Consider the following 21365-nt stretch of genomic DNA (forward strand, 5'->3'; position numbering starts at 1 on the left):
GAATAATGGGCTACAGCTTCCCTTCCAGACCAAGAGAGCGAGAGAGAGGGCTGTGAATAGCAAGAGGGCTGCTGCATCTCACAGCTAACTCTTTATGACTTGTTTTATGGAAATAACCTAGTTGATTACATGCTGGCTAATAGCGCAAGCATTAAGAGGCTATTGGCCCCGGCCCTTAACAGTGCTGGCTGCTTCAATTGGATTCAAATGAGACTGGAGATGGAGGAGATAGAGATGTTGTTTATTCGAAATGGGTAAACAACAACACTGTTCAGAGAGATGAGCTGACAATTAGATCAGACAACATGAGATAAAAAGGAGTGGTTGAGGGGGGGTTTTTTGGTGCTGTCGAACCACCCCAGAGTCCTGCACAACTCTGGAGGGCATGCGGGGCAGGAAAAAAAGAGTGAAATGCACAGAAAATAGTGAGTCAGACAAATAAACAAAAGGCGCTAATGAGAGAGAGAAGAGGAGCAGTCAAAACAAGAGAAGTGTAGGAAAGGTCGAGACTGAGGCAGAGAGGTTGAGGGTTGTGATTATGGAGTGACAGCGTCGGCAGTCCTCTGATGATTCCCAGGTAATTACAAGGCAAGGTGATCCTCGGAAACCTGGGACGTCAGCACCTTATGCACGGATCGCAGCTCCTTGGCCGTGTGTGTGTGCTGGAAAAGGAGCTTAGTAAAAGTTTGAGGACCCGCCCACCATCAACCCTACACACGTATGCCGACCACGCACTTACACAGGAGATTAGCAACAGCTAAAAAAACCCCACAAAAACACAAAAACAAAAAAAAAAAGAAAAAAATGTAACCACCGTCTATAAATGATAATCACGGCTTCATTTGTGGCCGGGGCGTGCGCATGTTAGATTCACTGATAATGTTTTCATAACTCACGTCAGGCCTGAATAAGAAACTCATTAAAAACCACAAATGCAAACTGTAACACATTCACAATGAATGGGAACAAACAACCCCGCTCCTCCTGTCAGCAATGACCCAGCAAGTATTTCGTGTAACTTAAGTCCTGAAACGCAGGCCAGTTACTGCCAGATAAGCATCCACCCAGCTCGGTAAACGGAGCATGCCATTCTTACCAAATAATCATTAGAAACTGGCAAACCCGCACTGGAGCTTAATGGTGCTGAGCCGCAGGTTTAAGGACAGGAGAGAGGAGGAGGAGGAGGAGAAGGAGCGTGAGAGGTGAGAAAAGAAAGAAAAGGGACCTAAAAACCAACACTTTGGGGCAGATAAAGATAAAGATACTGACATATGAAAAGTTTTCTTCACAGAAAGCAAACATATCTTCTCTTTTTCTTTCTCGCTTCTCCTTTTTTTCATCTTTACAGACTGTGAATCTGAGGCCGACATCGTGGTCCAAACCAACACTTTCACAGCTACCAAATGATATAAACAGATTTCATGTGCTGTGGCTGGAGCCTCGCTAAAACAGGGTTCAGGGAGGTTTGACGTCTGTGTGTGAGTGTGAGAGCATGTGTGTGTGTGAGGGCAAAACGGAAAAGGGAGACACTTTTTCACCCCTCTTCAAAGAAATGTTTGAGGGTTTGGACTCGTTTTTTAGGGTTAAGATTAGGTTCAGCACTATGTTAAAGTTGGGGTAAGGAACTGATTTGTTAAGGTTAGCATAAGGGGCTAGGGAACGCAACAGGTCCTCATAAAGATAGCCATACATGTGTGTGTAAGTGTCTGTGTGTGTGAGTGTGCATGTGTGTAGATAAAGTGGCAGGCAGAGTGCAGTGCCAGCACTAACACCGGGGCCTCAGCCAGGATGAAAGGAGCTGTCACGACGGCTCACGGAGGAAAAGAGGAAAAATCCATCCATCCACACTCCTCTCCTCTACATTTATCCTCCTCCCCTCTCTCTGCGACTTTTATGGTTCTGCTTTTAAATTCATACGAGTTATTATTATTTTATTTTTTTTTAAAGGCAACCACTATTCTTCACACCCAGGACACCACAGAGCACGTCCTAAGTATATTTACTTTGCTGTATGTTTTCCATTTCTCTCTCTCACAAAAGAAAATCGCCATCCAGAATGTAAGTTACAGCAAATGTAGTGTGCCATAACATTTCTTAAACATATTCCCAGAACTAATAAGGTCAATTGAATGTGCCTGAGTGGAGCTAAACCCATAATGACTTGTGTATCCTGAAATACTTTGCTTTAGTGATCGACATCAAAAGAGGGTTCAGTGAAAGACCTTCTTTCATTTGGCCTGGCTAAAGCTGCCAGCCTTGTAGGACCGAGTGTGTGTGTAAGAAAGAGTTTGTGTGTGTGTGTGTGTGTGTGTGTGTGTGTGTGTGTGTGTGTACATGCATTGGGGGGTAAGTAGGGTGGGGCAGGGGTTAGACTTTGACAGGTCAGTGATCAAAACCCATGATTGGAGGGGGAGCAGGTAACAAACTGAGTAAGGGGGGACTCAGGTATCAGCAGCTGTCAATCTTTGTGTGTGTGTGTGCTTGTAGTACTCCTCATGCACACACACCTCTCTGAGCATGCACAGTGTGTGTGTGTTTGCTCTTTGGAGTGTACAGGTTCCATCAACAAATAGCAACCCCTGGACTCCAAAACAAGTCCATGTCTGTCTGCTCAACTGTCAGCATAGTTAAGACATGCATGCCGCCTCAATACTGCACACACTGCCTGAGTGCTGTGCAGCATCACTCCAACACAGTGCACTCTGGAAAGGCAGAGGGTGCACACCGAAATATGTATTTTGACTGTATTTGATTATGCTCATAATATTTTCTTAAAAACGACTTGGCCTTTTGTGTCTTTTCAGTAAAAAGGGAGTAAAAAGCTCTTCCGTGTGTTTTTATTTCTGCAACAGCAACGAAAAAAGAGCCAGTACAGAAGAGAGCAGGGATCAGTGGCAGTGATTTAGTCAGATCATAAAAGAATGAGCTATGGTCGATGTGGGATGCAAAGCAGCTGTAAGCAGACTAAAGCAACTTCAATAGCATGTCTATATGTAAATTGCTAATTGGATGTGCAAAATGGTCAGCTGAGGCATCAGATGGCAGCTTTTAACAGTTTTTGATATGTTCAAAGGCTGCGATAAGGACTCAGCTGTATCACATGGTGTGTGCACATTCCCAGGTGAGCTACTAAAGCTCAAACAGCTCCTTGATATAACACCCAAAATCTGTTCAAGCAGTTGCACCTGACCTTCACTTAACCAACAAACAAACAAAGGCGTTCTCACATAGAAATACAACAAATGTAACAGCTGTCTATAAACTTACACATCCACCAGCCAGGATCTCAGCGCCAAGCGGGACTGTACCGTCCTTCTGTCTGGTCTTTCCACGCACAAAATCATTCACCTAGAGACACAAAATGTATAGTTTAGAACATAAGCAATAATCAGCAGACACAGTTGTAGCCATATGTTTTTAGACAGTGACAATGAGTTTGTCAAGTTGCCTCTATACATGACCACAGTGGTTTATGAATCAAACAGTCAACATGTAATAGAAGTCCTGACTTTCAGCTTTAATTCATAGGGTTAATCCAAAAATTAACCAAATTTTTGGATTAACTGATCAGTTTTGCAGCGTTTGGCTGAACTTGAGCAGAGAGTACCGCCCTGTACACTTCACCATTCATCCTGCTGCTTCTATCAGCAGTCACTTCATCTGTCAACACAAGTGACCGGCTCCAATGGCCATGCCACAACATTGCCTTCATCATGTTTTACAGACGATATCTTATGCTTCAGACTATGAGCTTTTTTAACATAATGATGGCCTCCCTCCCTCTTTGGACCTCATACTGGGTGTTTTAGTGAACTGCTACCAAATACAAGTTCAACACTTGAAATCAACTCTACTTAATTTGTCATGAAATATTGAGGGAGCAGACCTCAACTAGTCCTTGTCAGTCAACTGATTTGTAAATAAAATCTGAAACAGTGAAACTTCTCCAGTTACTTTTCAACCTCTGAAAATGAGGAGTATGTATAAAAATGACTGCAATTCCTAAACAGTTTAAACAACATTTCATTAAACTCCTTGAATTAAAGCCGAATGTCTGTACTTTTTACATCTTGCTTGATTTGAAATCCACCGTGATCGTGTACAGAAAGTGTCTCACTCTCCAAATACTTATGGACCTAAATGTACTGACACATGCTTCAATGATGGTGTATGCCACTTAGCGTACCACAAATGTTACACTGCCTGCTGTAAATGCTCCTCTGACTGACAGTTTACAAATGCAGAAAAACAGGAAGGTTAAGGAAGTAGCTATGTGTTTGTAACTATGTATCTAATTGTTTGCTTTATAAAACGATCTAAAACTCATACAATAATTTAAAGGGATTTAAGACCCTCGTGAATCTCTGCCTGAGTGAATCTGAGTGCATGTGTCTGCACGGGCTCTAACACAGTGACTTACTGTGAGCTTTATGGCTTTCTCGGGCGCCACACCCAGTAGCTGTGGTACCAGACCTATCATTAGGAAACGACAAGATGATTAGAAAAAAAGACTGCCGTGGTACCCCCACTCTCACACACACACACACATGCATACATACATATATATATACATATACCACTTCCCCACGTTCCACATCAATGTGTGGCTTCCCGCTGCATGCGCCCGACCGTGCAAGATCCCCCAGACGCTAATGAAATCTATTGATGTGGAGTGTGGGGACATCAGAGTAGAAAAAAGACAGCCAGAGAGAGAGAAGAGGATGAAGGGGCAAAGAGAGGATGAAGTGAGCGAAACTGCTTCCCAGAATAGGAAAAAAGGGCAGTGTATAAAACAAAGCCACCAAAAGTTTACGCAGACCTCAATTACAACCCAGAGTCGGGTAAAAATAAACAAAAATAATCACAACGGAGCACAATGAAACTTGGCCCCCTACCCAGTCCCAAGGCACGAATCACTCACGCTCAACCATTTGTTCAAAGTAGCACACGCACTTCATAATCGAGTCCTTTGTGTGTAGTGAGGCCAAACATACACACACAAACAACCACACACACAATCATATACCCAATTTGGAAGTTGCAAGTTTTGGCTAGCCTGAAAAAGAGAAAAATCAGCAGACATGTGTTCGTGAAAACAGAATATACACAACAGGTTTGTTATCGAATATTTTGACAAAGTCTTCTCCATCGTGTTTCTTTCTTGTGCTGTCCCAGCATCGCACCGTAAAGCAGTTTTGGGCCGTTAATTCCCTTCTCTTCCTTCTGAAGAATGTTTCAACAGAGATGGCCCTTTCAACTTACATTACATAACTACAGTTTAGGTGCCAGGATACCTGTCTCGCCTTCTATCTGGAGCCAGACCTGTCTGCGTCTGTCACTTCACTCTTCATAGCCTTTGTTTCCCACAGAAATTCAAGCATTCAAGTTTCCTCTCGCGAAACCTAGTTCTGTCAATCAAAATCATAGGATTCTTTTTTAAAGCCCCACCGCCATTCCAGGAGACCTCTTTTCAATCCTCCTTTAATCTGACCCCAACAATGCAGACACTCTAACCGCAGTTTCTGAAGGCAGGGCAGGTAGTCATTACTGGTGTCGTGCCCTGGTATGTACGTACCTGCATGCCCAAGTAGTCCCCTGCATGCCTACATACTTGTGTGTCTGTAATGTGTTTGCACCGGTGTGTAGGTCTAGACGTGCGACATCACTACATCGTGACACAGGCCTCAAGGTATGTGGCTTTGCGTGTGACGTTCATTGTGCTGCTCTGAAAGTCCCCAGCCAGCCGGTAATCACTTCAAAGAAGCCAGGTCAACAGAGAGGTGAACTCACACCGCCCTCCTGTCCACCCTACACTTTTCTTCTCTCATCTTCTCTCGATTCCCTTCTCTTTCATTGTTCCTACTACTCGATTCTTCTTTGTACTCCCTCATCTCAGCCCCTCCTTTACTTTAAAAACCTGTTTTGTAGATTTGACCGCCAGTGAGTTGTTTTCCCTGAAAACCTATAGTTTTGAGGAAGGATTCGATTTACTTTAGTGTTGACTAAATGTAAAGAGCTGTTTGTTAAAACCACATAAAGTGTTATTTAAAATACTGATAAAAGTTATGTGGAAAGTGCCTGTGATACATTTTAGTGAATGCATATGAGAGGTTCTCAACAAAGCAGCAACTTCCTGAGATGAAAAATGAAGCCAAAAATTGTCATTTCCAGCTGGCTCCAAAAACAAGTCAATCTTCATAGACTTGCATGAAAAAATACCCATCTTAACAGTATTAAAACGCATGAACAAAACAATAAAAACCAGATTTGGGATGAATGTTGAACAGTGCAGGTCGGTGTTGGATCAGTCCCGACTCCTCTAGTCTGCATAAAATACTGAACCCTGCATTCCCCCCAACGCATCCATCAGAGTGTGTGTGGGTAGGTTTTGATCATTTTTGGTCTATTACACTTTCAGTACTTACAGTAGTTCACAGATGTTTATTGTCATCAAAGAAATTAGCGTTCTACCCTCTCATCCAAATATGCTAACTTCTGGCTCTAAAAGAAAAACGGGGGTCAAAATGCTAACTTTGATGCTTCAAAATGTGGAGTCCAGAAACCACTGTGTCATGCCATCTTTTATAGTCTGCAGCCTTTCACATCTGACTCACCCCCACAGCTTCTGTCAGAAACCTTCTCAACACTTAATTTCAAGCTCTCAAGTTACCATTTCTGTAACTTTGGTTTACTATTAAGTTCGTGTCTTTGTTTGTGTATATGTCAAGTATGAATAAATAACACTGGAGGTTCGCGTGTTCTCTACATGTATGCTGACCTCGGTAAAGGCCGAAGAAGCCCTCGTAGCGCACCACCTTCTTGAAGCAGTCGAAGCTGTTCTTGTACATGAGCTCTCCCACCAGTGACCCGCTGCTCCTCTGGTTCTGCATGCGTGTCTTCACCAGATCAATGGGGTACACTGCTGTTGCACCCACAGCTGCAGAGAGCAAGACACGTTTATTTAGATGCTGAGTGTTTTTATGAAACAGATTTTTTACTTACAGTAGGTCTTATGACCACTACTCTTTCTCTCCCCATGGAAAACTGAGTGACTCACAATACCATGCTATCACCATCATCCACAATACCCATTATTCCATGGCACATATTTCAAGACAATAAGGAATTATGTATTTACACTCACCGACCACTTCATTAGGTACACCTGTTCGAATGTTAATACATTAATGCAAACATGAGAGGAATTTAATCCTGTACACAGACATGGTGAATGGGGAAGGAGGGTGATTTAAGTGACTTTGAGTGCAGCATGGGTGTTGATGCCGGACGTGCTGGTCAGAGTGTTTCACAAATTGGAATTGTTAAAGTGGATCTCTAGTGTTTACAGAGAATGGTCAGAAAATGAGAAAATCTCTAGTGAGTGGCAGTTCTATGAACTAAAATGCCTTGTTGATACCAGAGGTAATAGGAGAATGGCGAGACCGCTGATAGGTAACAGTAACAAACAAGGTATGCAGAAGAGCATCTCTGAATGCACAACATGTTCAGGTTTGAAGCAGATGGACTGCAGGAGCAGAAGACCACACCAGGTATCGATTCTGTGAGCAAAGGAGAGGAATTCACACAGGCTCATCAAAGTTGGACAATAGAAGTTTGGAAAAGCGTTGCTGGGTCTAATGAGTCTCGATTTCTGCTGTAGCATTTAGATGTTAGGGTCAGAATTTGGTGTAAACAACATGACACCATGGATCAATCCTGACGTGTTGTAATAGTTCAGGGTGCTGGTGGTGGTTTAATAGTCTGGGGGATATTTTCTTGGCGCACTTTGGGCCCCTTTAATACCAGTTGGGCATGGTTTAAATGCCATAACCTACCTGACTTCTGTTGCTGATCACAGTATACCAATCTTCTGATGGCTGCTCCCAGCGGGATAACACACCATGTCACAAAGCTCAAATCATCTCAAACCGTTTTCTTGAACATGGCAATGACAGTTCACTGTCTCCACATCAATGGCCTCCCCATCCACCTCAATCCAACAGGGCACTTTTACGATGTGGGGAACAGAAGATCCACATCATGAACAGCAACTGTGTGATGCTGTCATGTCAAAATCTCTGAGGAATGTTTGCAGCAGCTTGCTGAATCTGTGCCATGAAGAATTAAGGCAGTTGTGAAGGCAAAAAGGGGGACAACGCAGTACTTGCTAGGTGTACCCAAATGATGTAGCCGGCGAGTGCATTTGCAGCACTGCGTAGACCACCTGCATCTTTTAATATATATGTTTTTAATTTTTGGTCCTAGTGTATTGGTAACTGTCTCAAGAGTTGCAATACAATATTTTGCCCCACTGTACTTACTTTAACCAGCATCTGTAACCCTTTCCTGTGTTTCACAACATCAAACAGAAACACTGATAAAGTGCTACACACATAGACTAACATATGTTTATATAACTCATGAGGAATAACTTGTACAAAGTGTAACTACAGACGCAGACTAGTTTGTTTCCAAGTACAAAAATACAGTGGCTTTCATTGAGACTACAGTAATTATTAAGTAGAAAGACCTGTGATCTGTTTTAACAGCACAGTCTCTAAAATAATCTCAGTAAAGAACATGCAGCGCCTCATACAAAAAGTGGTGCATACACATTTTTTAAGAGAAATTGTCTCAATCACCAGTGAGCTTGAGCTTGGAAGACTGGAGGGAAGTTCATAAACGAATTCATAAAAGACAGACTAGAAAAGACTTGCTTGACTAAACAAATATCATGTTTTAATCTTAATGATAGTGTTTAAATAAATGTCATGTCATAACTGAAACTTGTGCACAAAGGAGTGGAACAGGTGATCTTATAAAGAAGTTGTGGCTTATATTAATACTCAAAATCTCGCAATCAAACGTCATATTTCACTTAGCAATTTAATAAAGTCGACAAAAATCTTTTTCAGTACCGACTCTGTTCATTTTCATTATTGGGGGGGTTAAAAAAAACAAAAACAAAAACTACCTGCACTGTCAGATCCCACTATAGAAAGGTGAAAAAAAATGTTTTGGTAATTTGTGTGAAATGACCCTTTAAGAGCAGAGACGGAGGAGGAGGAGGAGGAGGAAGGGGAAGTCTTTGGGAATAATGTTAATAAAGATGTGTTGTGAGTTGTAGTGTCTTCAGCCTGTCACGCGGACACAAACAAAAAGAACCGACCCAAGGCGACAGGCTTAATTAGAGAGAGACCGAGAAAGAAGAAGAAGGGATGATGGACCCATACCTCCTTATTAAGCTGTCTCCCTTGGGAAAGGAGGAGGAGGAGAAGGGAGGAATGAAGGAAGGGAGGAGGAAAAACAGTGGGGTGTCTAGAGCCAAACACAAGACCTGGGCACCACCCTTCACCCCCACCGTCACGTCTGTCTTCTCATCACTCACAAAGGTACAAAAGAACACACAAGAGGGTTTTCCCATGGCACCCAGAGAGGCATGAGACAGGACAGAGCTAGACTGAGCGAGTGCAGGAGACTGAAAGAGAGAGACAGAGACTGAGCGAGAACAAGGAAGAGAGGGAACACTTCTCTTTAAGCAGGAGAGTGACTGTTGCTCTTGTAAGGAAAGGGCAATAGAGGGGCCATTGTCCATTCTCTCTCACCCTTTTCTTATGAGGACAGCACAGGGCGGGGGGGTGGTAGGTAGGCAGGCAAGCAGGTAGATGGATGGATGGGTGGGTGGTGGGGTGAAGGTATGTAGGGAGTCAATGGGGCGTGACTCTTACCCCCTGCTACTGAGCCAAGAGTGAATCTGTAGATCGACTCTGCCACCTGGATAAGGATGGGGCGGGAGCCGTCGCTGCCCGAGTGCTGCCCGCGCGCAGGAGAAGAGACAATTAAGACGTTAGTAAGGAAGTGAGACAGGAGCTGAAGATGAGAGCTTGCAGTACATACACCTGACAGGACAGCACACTTTAATCCTGATTCTTGTAAAACCCTGTATGCCACGCACCTGTTTCCACCCAGAATCCCACGCTAGTAAATCAGTCTGACAGTCTAGCACAGTTACAATTGTATACAGTACACCAGTCATTTAATAAAATAATGCTCAGGAGAAATAGAAATGGATGAGCATAACGTCATTAATTACAAAGTATCCCATAAAGATATTAAGTCTCATCCTAATAATGTTTTAGCATTTTTTTTTGATATTAATTGTTTAGATTATGATAAAGGCGAAAAACTTGTCAAACTTTAACTGGAGGATGTTTAGCTTTAAACAAATAATATTACAAGCATGATTATCAAAAAAATTACTTGCCAAGCATAATTTGTTGAACTGATGTCATGTCAGGACTCATTAAAACAGCAGATCAACAGCAGTTTTGTTCAAACTTGCATCATTAACTGCGCTAATATACAGTGCTGCGTCTTGAGAAAAAGTCACCCTTGATTTTGTTCCATTTTGGTTCCATTGGGCCTTTCTTGTAATTTTTAAAGTGCTTTTAGCTGTAGTTCTCCGGGCTCTCTGAAGTTTTTCTTTGGACATTTGCTGCTTTTTCACTCATTTTCAGTCCAGGCATTGTACCTGACATTTTTCAGAGGAATCTTTTGTGTTTGTTAAGCCACTAAACTCTGACCTATGGATCAGTCAAATACAAAAAAGGCACCTATCTGTGGGCATGAGCCGGTGCTGTGTCCACACATAACAGATAACTTAGCAAAGAACCAATTTTAAATTGTATCTTTAGCAGCTTGTAACAACATATATTTTGTTTCCTTTTTTTAATTTAAATATGCCAAATTACATAAGAACTGGACTGAAAATCAGTGGCAACCCAAATTAGCACGGCTTCATTTTTCAGCATGATAATGATCCCAATGCACTAAAACCATACCTGGAAATAAAAACACACATTGCTGCTCTATTCCCATCTTCTGGACCTGAAAACAGGGTTTGATCTTTGGTTTCATTCTATAATACTGGACTTGTTTTCTACGAAGGTTTGAACTTTGAGAGTGTTTAAACAAAAGAGAAACGTGTGAAAATGTTGATGCCTGTCTGAGAAAAGTGCATAAAGTGTGTAGTGAGGGGTTTTGCAGGCTTAAAACATCTATAATAATTGTAAAAAATACAGTTTGCTACTTTGCGGATTTCACCTATCGTGGGTTATTTTTAGAACGTAACACCCGTGATAAACGAGGGAACACTGTATATTATATATCCCATCCAAATGTCTTCCAAAGTCTACCTTGACTCAAAAAATAACAAAAACCCACCCCAAAACAGTATGCATATATGAGTATACATAAAAAGGTATGATCATCAGATCAACATATGATCTGTTAACATATCTGATACAAAGTCTGTTACTCCCTTAGATTAACTTGAATCACAAAGGTGTATTCAGTGCCACCTGAAAAAGACCTTTGTGATCATTATCACTTCACCATGCAAAGAACAGAGGAGTGGTAACAGCCACACTCCCCCATTCACCTGAGGTACCTGTTGCCTTGGCTGGTCTCCTGAGCCCTGACCACTAGACCCTGTTTGGGGGGTGGCTGCTTTTGTAGGGTTGTAGCTTTGCGTTTGTGCGTGTGTGTGTGTGTATGTGTGTGCGCGTGCGCAGTGAGAAGGGAAGAGGTGGGGGAGTCTCTCCTGGAACACGTCCGCCTGTCAAACTGTACCCATGCTCCCTTCACATATCCTGCTCTTCTACTTCATGAGAAATGATTAAACGTTTCAATACTGTCAGCATGTTTAAAGGAGAAAGAGGAAACAAGTTAACAGGATATAAAGAGAGAACAACTCAAACATGTATGAGAGAGAGAGGGAGTAGATTTAAAGAAAAAAAAAGAAATGGGGAAAGAAGTAGCAAAGATGAGGAGAGAGAGCTCCAGTTAACTGAGGGCCAGCCCCTGAGTCCAAACCACAAGGGCCTAAAGTGGCTCATTGTGGTGGGACTGGCGTCTGTGCAGTGCTGGGCCCCTTTGCTTTCTCCCCTTTGGCCCAAGCCTGCTCCAGTATGGCCTGGCCAAGCCTCTACTGTAGTGCTGGAACCCACCAGGCAACACAGCCCTGACCAAACAGCTGGAGAAAGAAAACAGTCTTCTGCTCATCCATCTGTACGTCCTTCTTGATTTTCTTTGTTACAAATTGCTCTTATTATCCAGCTACTATAGTCAACATGAAGTATGTTTGACATTCATTAGCTCTTGAGGATGGCTCTGCTTGTCTTTATTTCCATGGATTTCTTGAGTTTTGTGTGTTTGTTTTTCAAGATGTCAACCGCACGCCAGGGAGAAGGCATAGCAGTGTTTTCTCTGAAGAAAGTCTTTTAAGGTTCAATTCAATGATGGGAAATTACTTAAAACTTGGTGGGAACGACTGAAAGGGAGTAGGACTGATGAGTACTGGCCAACTTTCCATTTTTATACCTGACTAAACTTAGTTGGATCTGTTACTCCTGCATTTCACTTCTATGCTTGTTTTGGTGGATTATTTACATGCAGGCGCTATCATTAACCTAAAATTGTAAATCTTCTTTATCTTTGCAGTCACATTTAGCCTAAGAGAATGTATCAAAAGGGAAAGGAGCTGCCAGTGTGGAAGAGGAAACCAAACACATCAACAAGTCTTCATATTCTCTACCTGTCTCTGGACTTCAGCCAAGTTGTAGGGCAGGGCGCCTTCCTCCAGCGGAGCAATCTTCTCAATGTCCGCTAAACCAACACGTCTGGTGGAGACAGAGAAAGAGACAGAGAGTGAGAAGGTTCAAGTAACTCTCAGAGGATTATAACAATCCACCCATGTATCACCGAGCTCAAGCAAACCCGTCAGTCTGAAGTTACTCAGAGTTTAAAGACGCTACAACATCGTTTCAGATGAAAATATTGTGGCATTCACAAATCCAGACCTGTGCTTGGCATGACAGCGTTGGATAACCGACCAATAGAAAGTGATGACTCATGCTTCCTTTATCACTTCATCCAAGTATAACAAAGATATTTAATCTTTTCATGTCTCTCTATTGCATCTCTTTGACGGTCACAGAATTCCCAGGCTCAGGGAACTGGGAACGCCAAATCCTCCCCCTCCCCGCTCCCTCCCCATCTCGTCTGTATATTGGGACTATTATCTCTCACATCTCCAATCAAGGGGAGTGGAGCTACTGGGCTATTAAAGTATCCCATTGCCCAGAAATAATAATCAGGTGGTTTCTCAGGCCGGGGTTAGAAATTATGAGCGTACTGGTCGGGCCGCGAGGCAGATGCAAAGGAAGTGGGGGAATGTGAGACATATACAGTTGTTTTGTGCCACGGATTACAGGGACTGAAACTGCTCCTCTTTTTTTTTTCTTTAGAATAAATGGGAGTTTGGTTTAGGTTCAGACTGAAAGAAGATTACCTGGCACTGGATATATGTCTGACTCTTTTGATCCACTGCAGAGAAGTTTGACAGAGTGCTCGTCTCTCTGAGGTATGGACCCCGGGGCAAAATTTTCCCTTCAGGGTGGCAAGTTTGGAATAGTCTTAGACTGCACAAGTACTTGACTAGCTCAGCAGAGGCAACCTGGCTAGTATTAAGTATTAATTCAAGTATTAATTCAATTGCGTCTTCTATACTGGTTTAATACAGCTCAAAATCACCAAATATTTTCAGCTTTCTTGTGAAATAAACATGAATCCTGGAGGAAAGGAAGTACACAAGCCAGTAGTGTCTATCTAAAATATTTCAGTTTGAACACCAGCCACCTAAGAAGTATGTAATTTTCTACTTTTACTTTACTTTCTATACAACTTCTTTTAATATTAAGAAGTTCTTTTTCATATGTTCATCTTACCCACGAGGCTCCGACAGGTCAGCCAGCTGAAAGAGGATGTCGACCTCCATGGGCGTCACCTGGCCGAACCTTTGAGCTGCCACGATAAACTCCTCTGCAGGAAAAGGCAGATTTTCCATCATGTTTTCACTAATAAAATATTTAAATATATGTAGAAGTATTTAAAACTTGATACATAGCCTCTGCCTATCTCTGTCCGGGTCACATGTAACAGTCAAGAGCCAAGATGGTGTCCCCTTGGCCAGGAAATATACTGTGTCACTTTTGTAGTGCATTTCTGGCAAACTCTACAGGGAAGCACTGTAATCACAAACTTGAACCCACAACTGGCTTGTTTCAATGTAAATAATCAGGGAGGGAGAGCTGCTCGTCTCCCTCCTCTTTGCCTCCAGCCGTTAAATGGACTGTACTTATATAGCGCTTTTCTAGTCAGTCACTCATGCTTCATTCACACACACACACACATACACAAACAAGCAGTTTTTTCTAACATTCAGACTCCGATGGATGCATTTGGGACAAGTCTGGGTTCAGTAACTTGCCGAAGGACACTTCAACATGCAGACAAGGGGAGTTGGGGATTGGACCACCAACTTTCTGATTAGTAGACAATCTAATCCACCTCCTGAGCCACAGCCATCAGGCTAGACGGCTTCCCCTCCTTGAGCTAGGTTCGCTGGAGGTTTCTTCCTGTTAAAAGGGTGTTTTTCCTTCCCACTGTCACCAAGTGGTTGCTCAATTCAATTCAGTTTTATTTATATAGCACAAAATCACAACTACAATTGCCTCAAGCCAGTTTAGATTGTAAGCTTAAGACCCTACAATTATACAAAGAAAACAGAGAAAACCCCAACAATCATAAGACCTCCTTTGAGCAAGCACTTGGCGACAGTGGGAAGTGCTTTCGTTTAACAGAAAAAAACCTTCAGCAGAACCAGGATTGAGTAGGGGCGGTCATCTGCCGCGACTGGTTGGGGTTAGGGGAAGAAGACAGGACAAAGATTTGCTGTGGAAGAGAGCCAGAGATTAATAATAACTAATGATTAGATGCAGAGTGATGTATACACATAGGTGGTTATTTGATTGTTGGGGTTTCTCTCATATTTTAGTGGGATCTTTACCTTACAGTCTAAAGCACCTTGAAGCAACTGTTGCTGTAATTTGACTCTATAGAAATAAAATTTAACTGAATTCTAAACATCTGAGATAACAGTTCAAATACACAATCACAGAGGAGTCTTAAGATGTGAATCGACAGGTAAATAAAGAGCGGAGCTTTGAGGCACGGTTCCGCTTTCACCTTCAGTGTACAACATTACATCAACATCACAGAAGACAGCACCCCAATCTGCCTGTCCACTTCGCTCTCCTAAATATCTTTACTTGTAAGCAAGTTCAGAGATTCTTCACCCACCCTACTCTTAAGACAACAGCTCTCCCTTAATGCTGTGTTCACACCACTGCTCAGGATGTGACTGGCTGCATGCCATCTTCAGTAGAAACATGGAGCTATAAGCTCACGACCTACTTGTTCTTTTAGCAGTGCAATGATGTGGTGTAGCAGTCACACAGTGTTTATAGTGTGAATGTAGCAATTTGTTATTTTTCTGGCTGACAAATATCATAGAAAACGAAAGCTTCTTTCACCAGATTGTTATACCAGAAATACCCTTCATGGTGCAACCCTCACAGGCTTTTGTCTCCTCCCAGTCTCGGACCAGAACTCTTTCACATGTTAGACCAATATTTTAACCAAAATGACGGTAAATTAAAAAAATGCAATACAAAAAAAAAAAAAACTAACATTAGTGGAGAGATATTGTCAGTGCAGAAAGAGATTGGACTGGATGACTCAAGGCAACACAGACATCACATCTCACAGCCGAATTTGATAGTTGTTTCTTTTAAATAAAAGGCTGAAATGGATGGGTGGTTAAACGATAAACACTGGACTTTGCTGCAGTGCATTATCCCTTTGTTGCTCTTGTCACTACAGAACACATACACCGAAAATAAAGTGGGTCCTCGAACCCCTCGTCTCCCTGACGAGGAGTTGGAGTTATCCGAGTTATTGTCAGTGGCTGCGTTAATGTTATGGCTCTATATGATGGATTTTTCCTTCAACTTCTGTCACTCACGGCAGCTTCCCTCTGCGAGTTGGTTGTGAGTTAAGAGTACAATGTGTCAAAGCACACTGAAGAAATTAAAATAAAGAAATACGGCCATGGAGAGTTATGACTTTAAGACCTCTTTGAGGCAGCTTTAGCATGTCGTAATTTAAGACCTGCTCTATTGTTAAATGAAAAAGGAACAGGTTGACTGTAGGCAGGCTTACAGTGGAGGAGTCACCATTGTTTGACCTGCTTTATTCAAAGAGCAGCAGGCTGGGGTTGTGACAAAGTCGTCCTACACTGGAGCCATTCACCCCACAGAGGCTCAGCTTACCCCCGAGGCATGCTCTCTCTTTCCCTCTCTCTCTCTATCACATACACACACATCTATGAGTAAAAGCAGGTAATGCCAACAAGCATGTGAGGCAGAATAGTTACACAAGAATAAATAATTTAGGGGGGAAAAAAAGAACAATGCTGGGAAGTAGATGGTGAAAACCCTAGAAAAGCATTTACCAACTTTATATTACTGCTTGATATTTAAAGAAAAACTCCTACTATCCCTTGCTAAGGTAATCTTGGATGCCATAAATAGGCACGACGCTGCTTTTTAATGGTAGCGTCAGTGTGCTAACATTTTCAAAATTACAAAGCATCACAAAGCAGGTTTGTTCGTCACGCTCACCGTCTGAGTTTATCACGTCAGCGTGGTCACATCTGATAGTTACCACCGAGGGAAAAATAAAAGTCATGGAATCACCAAAGTGGTTAAAGTTTAAAGGGATGAATGTTTGCACTGAAAACTCACAGCGATCCACAGTGAATTTGACTCAAAACCAAAAATGTCAAACGCAAATGTCAATGATAGCGCTGAGGAAAAGTCAGGGGAACACCTAAGTCATTATCTTCATCTGAACCACGAGTGTTTCCATAAAATTTCATGCCAATCAGTTTAATAGTAAACAGGTCTCAAACCATGAGGGAATGGGATGTCTGCGCAAAAGATTTTTTGAGTCATCTCAGTCTGGACTGATTGGTGGCAGACGAAAAAGGTCAAAAATCTGATCGCAACAATTTACGTTTTAGATCTATTGTTGGTAAGAGCCAGACATCTCTCCTCAGCTTAGGACATGTAACATTGCTGGCTTCACTGGCCTGTTAAACTGATTTATTCTGCTGTTTAGACAGAAGGTCACTTTTACTACCACGGCTTCATTCAAACACTCCCATGACAATAAGCCAAAGTACTTACATAATATTATGTGTAAGACACCCAGCCAACCGAGGTCGGAATATTCTTAACAGTGATATTCTAATAGCTGATAATTACAGAAGTCGCATCATCCAAACATACTTTAGTAAACTGATGAGACAATAATTAAAACACTAGCTTATAAACTGTTACTCTCTGTGATCCTTCGTCTGTATGAGATCAAGTACGCAGAGTGATTTGCTGTTAGATCCTGACTTACATGTCAGGTATAATTAATTATAAGTAATTAATGAAGTTACTGATGCTGCGCCTTGTGCTTAAATGTAACTCTGTGACATAAGAATGGCTTATGAGTGGCTCACGTTGCCGTTTCATGCCACATGAACGCAATTAACTTACAACAAACTAACCCAAGTAAAAAAATTAGAAGTCTTGTTAATCCGATCTGTCAAAGACTGTCATTGTAGCAAAGATAAAGATTTCAACATCTAATAAATAAACTGTAGAGCAAAGTGGACAAGAGAAAAACTCGGGATGTAAAAATATGCTTGCTGACTTTGAAGAGGTCAGTGTGCTCCTACAGAAACTAAAGGCACTCTGTAATGTTCATGGACAGATGTTTGTGCCAAAGCGAGAACACTTCAGACATTTTGCTGTGTGCAGAAAATGTCTGTTCAGCCATTTTTACCCGAACGGGCAGCTTTGAGCCTTCTATGACATCAGTTTGGGTAGCATGTGACTGTGAGATAGACAGAAAGCAGGTGTCTAATGAAAAAACCTTTTTAGCCCTGCATTATAAATACATAGGGCATTGACCAAAAAAACAGAAGAGACACGATGGCAGTCTCAATCTTGTGAATGCCAATGTGTTAATGTGACTGCATGCACTCATTCTTGTGCAAAGTTAAAAATCACACACAACTGTTACCGGGCCGGACCAGCAGGATTGTAAGTTTGGACTTTCATGCAAAAAGAGGCTAGGTTTTAAAAAACAGCCAACATGATGCCGTCACATCAATGAAAAGAAGCGTATGTCTGAAAGGGCCTAAAGGTACACAGTCGGGACTTGTTCTGTGGCAGTGCACTGCTAGCTCAAAAAAGTGCATCTCCTATATAGGTCCCCTGTGTGCATACGCCCAAATATACGCGTACAGCTTTGTGTAGGCGTTGAGCAGTGTAATGGTGTCTCTGCAAAACAGTGGCCTTGTTGCGCATAAGGAATCAATCAGGATTATTACACATGTGTGCATGCTTGGCTGTGTTAATGCATTTTAATGCTTGAGCGTTATGTGAGAAATGCTAGAGAAGCGTGTGTTGCAACATGTACACAATCTTGATACATGCAGATGTGTGTGCGCTATTTGTGTGGAGCTGAGCATTCGCAGTCCCCAGGGAGGCCTTAATGACTTCGGGAGTGGAGAGTAGATAGGCGGTGGCCGTGAAGGCCTGGCTGGCTGCGGGCCACCCTGGGTCGAGCCAAGCCCAGGCCTTCGTGTACCCTTGGTGGGAACAGTTTGTAGAGTGTACGGGCTTTTGGTCTGGGTCGGGTACAGTCCACACCCCTGATAAGGCTTCAGATAGCATCATAAGGCTCCGTTAGTGGCCTGGAGCCATGTGGAGAGAGGTCAGAATGGTTTCTTAAAGACAACTAGAGCTCAAGAGGGAGTCAAAAAGAAAAAGATGGCGAAAAGGAGAAAGACACTGAAAGCCATCTAGGCGCCCTGCCAAGTACTGAAGAAAGGAATGAGAGACAGCAAGTGGGGCAAACAAGGGAGAGAGATTTAAAGGAACTAACTAATGGAGACAGAAAGATACATATAAAATAAGTTATGAGAAATACAACAGTATGTTTTTTTTTTCAATAAAGAAAAGTGTCTTTTTTCATTATCCTGTAGCTTTGCATATTTGCTTTACAGTAATGTAGACTGTGGAGTTAGTATTAAGCATATAAATGGCACTGGATCTACAGGGTGTTACAACACAGACTCAAAAGCAAGGAGCAGAATTTTACCCACTTTTTATTCTCTGTTTTTCAAATGAAATTAGGTTTTTTCCTGTGTTCCTCAGATTACTGCCAGGATATGTAATAGACAAGACAGGCACCATCAGGGACTGTGGGCATGCAGTACGTGTGCTGGGTTGAATCCAGCGTGCCCATTTAAATGCCACTGGGAAGGAAGTAACCCAAACAAAAACAAGTCTCCAAGCCCTGTACAACGCACATAGACATACCTATCTAGAAAGCACATTACTGTGCATGTGGTGCATACTTACATTTGTTTTGTGACTGTGGTCTGTATTATATAAATGTGAATCTGTTTTTTTTTGCCATCTCAGTTATAATAGGTATGAGTTATATATACAGGGAGGGGAGTGGGAAGTTCTCCCCGGGTACCTTTGGTGACTTCCACATCTCGGCGGTGGCCAGCCAGAGTGCTGTAGATCTTTCTAATCAGCTCCATATTGTTGAGCAGCGAGTTGAAGCCGTTGAAGTAGGAGAAGCTGACCTGATGAGACGTGCTACCCCCTGCAACCTGGGCAAGAAAGAAGAGGGGTACTTTAACAAGCAACCAAATAAGAAAAATAAACTTCAACACAGCCGTGCATCTGGATGTTACTGTTATGAAAATACACACGGCGTAAAACATGGTGGCTAATTAGCCGCGTTCCTCTCTAGCATTTCTCCACAGGGAGAAGCAAACTTGTTTCACCCGCTACTTTTTCCATCACATGATGCGCACTCTAAGGGAGTTTAATTAACTTTCTTTATGAGATGGAGGAAGTGGTAAAAGAAAAGAAAATAGAAAAAAAAAAGGTAACAGATTAAAAATAGATGCCGGGCTCTAGAGGACATTCCAGGCTGCCCACAACCTCTTTTACGCGAACCACGATCCCATCTTTATTAAATGAGGCTCTCAGAGGCTTAGAGGAGCAGCTCTAAATGCTGTATGTTTAAAAAAATATATGCGTTCAAGTACGACTACTGTGGGGTACTGTTGAGTTAGAAGATCACTGCGACTGTGCTGGGTTAAGTGAGGAGAAAATGTTGAGCTTCCGTTCACTAGATGGCACTGTTTGCTTTACAGACGCATTCAGAGAGGTCGCCTGCTGCTCAACATGGTTGCAACAAGGGAGGGAAGCTCTGGCTTAGGTGAAACTGCTCTAACAAGGGAGACACTTTTGTATCTGTTCATATCTGTGAGTGTACAGACATGGATCTTCCCACAGTGGAGAGAGGAGAATGGTATTTTGGTGAAAAAGAGTGAGGCGCTAATCAATTACCATGTTTGGTGAGTGAATTAAAGGTTGCCGTCTCACTGCCTATGCTCTGCCATGATACCGCCTTTAATGTGTCTGCAGTGTTTATGAGGTTTTGTGATACATGTGTGCGTATGTGTGTGTACGTGTGGGAGCGCGCGTGCATGAGAGTTTACTAACAGCACACCAAGATGTCTGGTCGGTGAGGTAAACACAGCAGAGAAAATGACAGAGTCTACAAGGTGTTTATGAAATGGGGCAAGACATGGACGCAGACACAAGACGCACACGCGCGCAACGAAAACACTAACACGCAGAAAGAAAAGACAAGAGGCAAAAAAAGACAAACATCTCAGAGTTCAAAACAAACAGAGAGCCCGCACAGGCGCACACACACAAACACACACACGCGCACACAGGCAGAGATGATGGACTGTAAAGCTCCAGTCTCCATCTATCTCTATCTTCCTCATTCAGCTCTCCTGCTTGGCTTTGACACTGCCAGAGAGGTTAGACTTAATGACATGTTGGGAGGGAGAGAGAGAGACACGGGGAAGGGAGGGAGGGGGGAAGGGAGAGATAGAGGGGCGGCTGAGAGAGAGGAAAGAAAAAAGGAAAGGAGGGAGGAAGAGAGAAAGAGAGCAAGGGACAGATGAGACGTAGCAGGGGAAAAAAGGTAAAGGGGAAGAAGAATGAGAGATGGCCAGAAGAGGAAAAGAGAAAGCCACAGTGTTTGGTTTGTGGGGCTGTGAGAAAAGAGAGAAGGAAAAAAAGCACAAGAAATAAGTGGTGAGATAGAAGAAAAGAATCTTGACTTTACCTCTTTTACGGAGAATACAGTAATGACAGGCTGCTTTGGCTTGCTTGCTGACTTCAGCAACCAAGTCATCATATAGTGCATATGAGCTGACAATACCGTGCATGCTTCTGCATCCAAAGCGTGCATCATTGCACATTTGGAATTTATCACGACATTTAGAATGACTTATTTAAAGA

General features: G+C 42.5%; 1 protein-coding gene across 3 annotated transcripts in view; it reads right to left on the reverse strand.

The window, feature by feature from the left end:
- The window catches only part of LOC135933132 (electrogenic aspartate/glutamate antiporter SLC25A13, mitochondrial), a 53219-nt gene that overhangs the window by 12014 nt on the left and 19840 nt on the right, over positions 1-21365 (reverse strand). For all 3 annotated transcript variants that reach the window (XM_065471064.1, XM_065471065.1, XM_065471066.1), the window contains 7 exons: positions 19507-19645; positions 13788-13881; positions 12596-12680; positions 9729-9813; positions 6779-6937; positions 4421-4473; positions 3268-3348 (listed from right to left, as the gene is read on the reverse strand). In XM_065471064.1, the coding sequence (XP_065327136.1) occupies positions 3268-3348; positions 4421-4473; positions 6779-6937; positions 9729-9813; positions 12596-12680; positions 13788-13881; positions 19507-19645 (696 nt within the window). The remainder of the gene's footprint in view (positions 1-3267; positions 3349-4420; positions 4474-6778; positions 6938-9728; positions 9814-12595; positions 12681-13787; positions 13882-19506; positions 19646-21365) is intronic.

The sequence above is a fragment of the Pelmatolapia mariae genome, linkage group LG22 (genome assembly GCF_036321145.2).
Source record: "Pelmatolapia mariae isolate MD_Pm_ZW linkage group LG22, Pm_UMD_F_2, whole genome shotgun sequence".
NCBI lineage: Eukaryota > Metazoa > Chordata > Actinopteri > Cichliformes > Cichlidae > Pelmatolapia > Pelmatolapia mariae.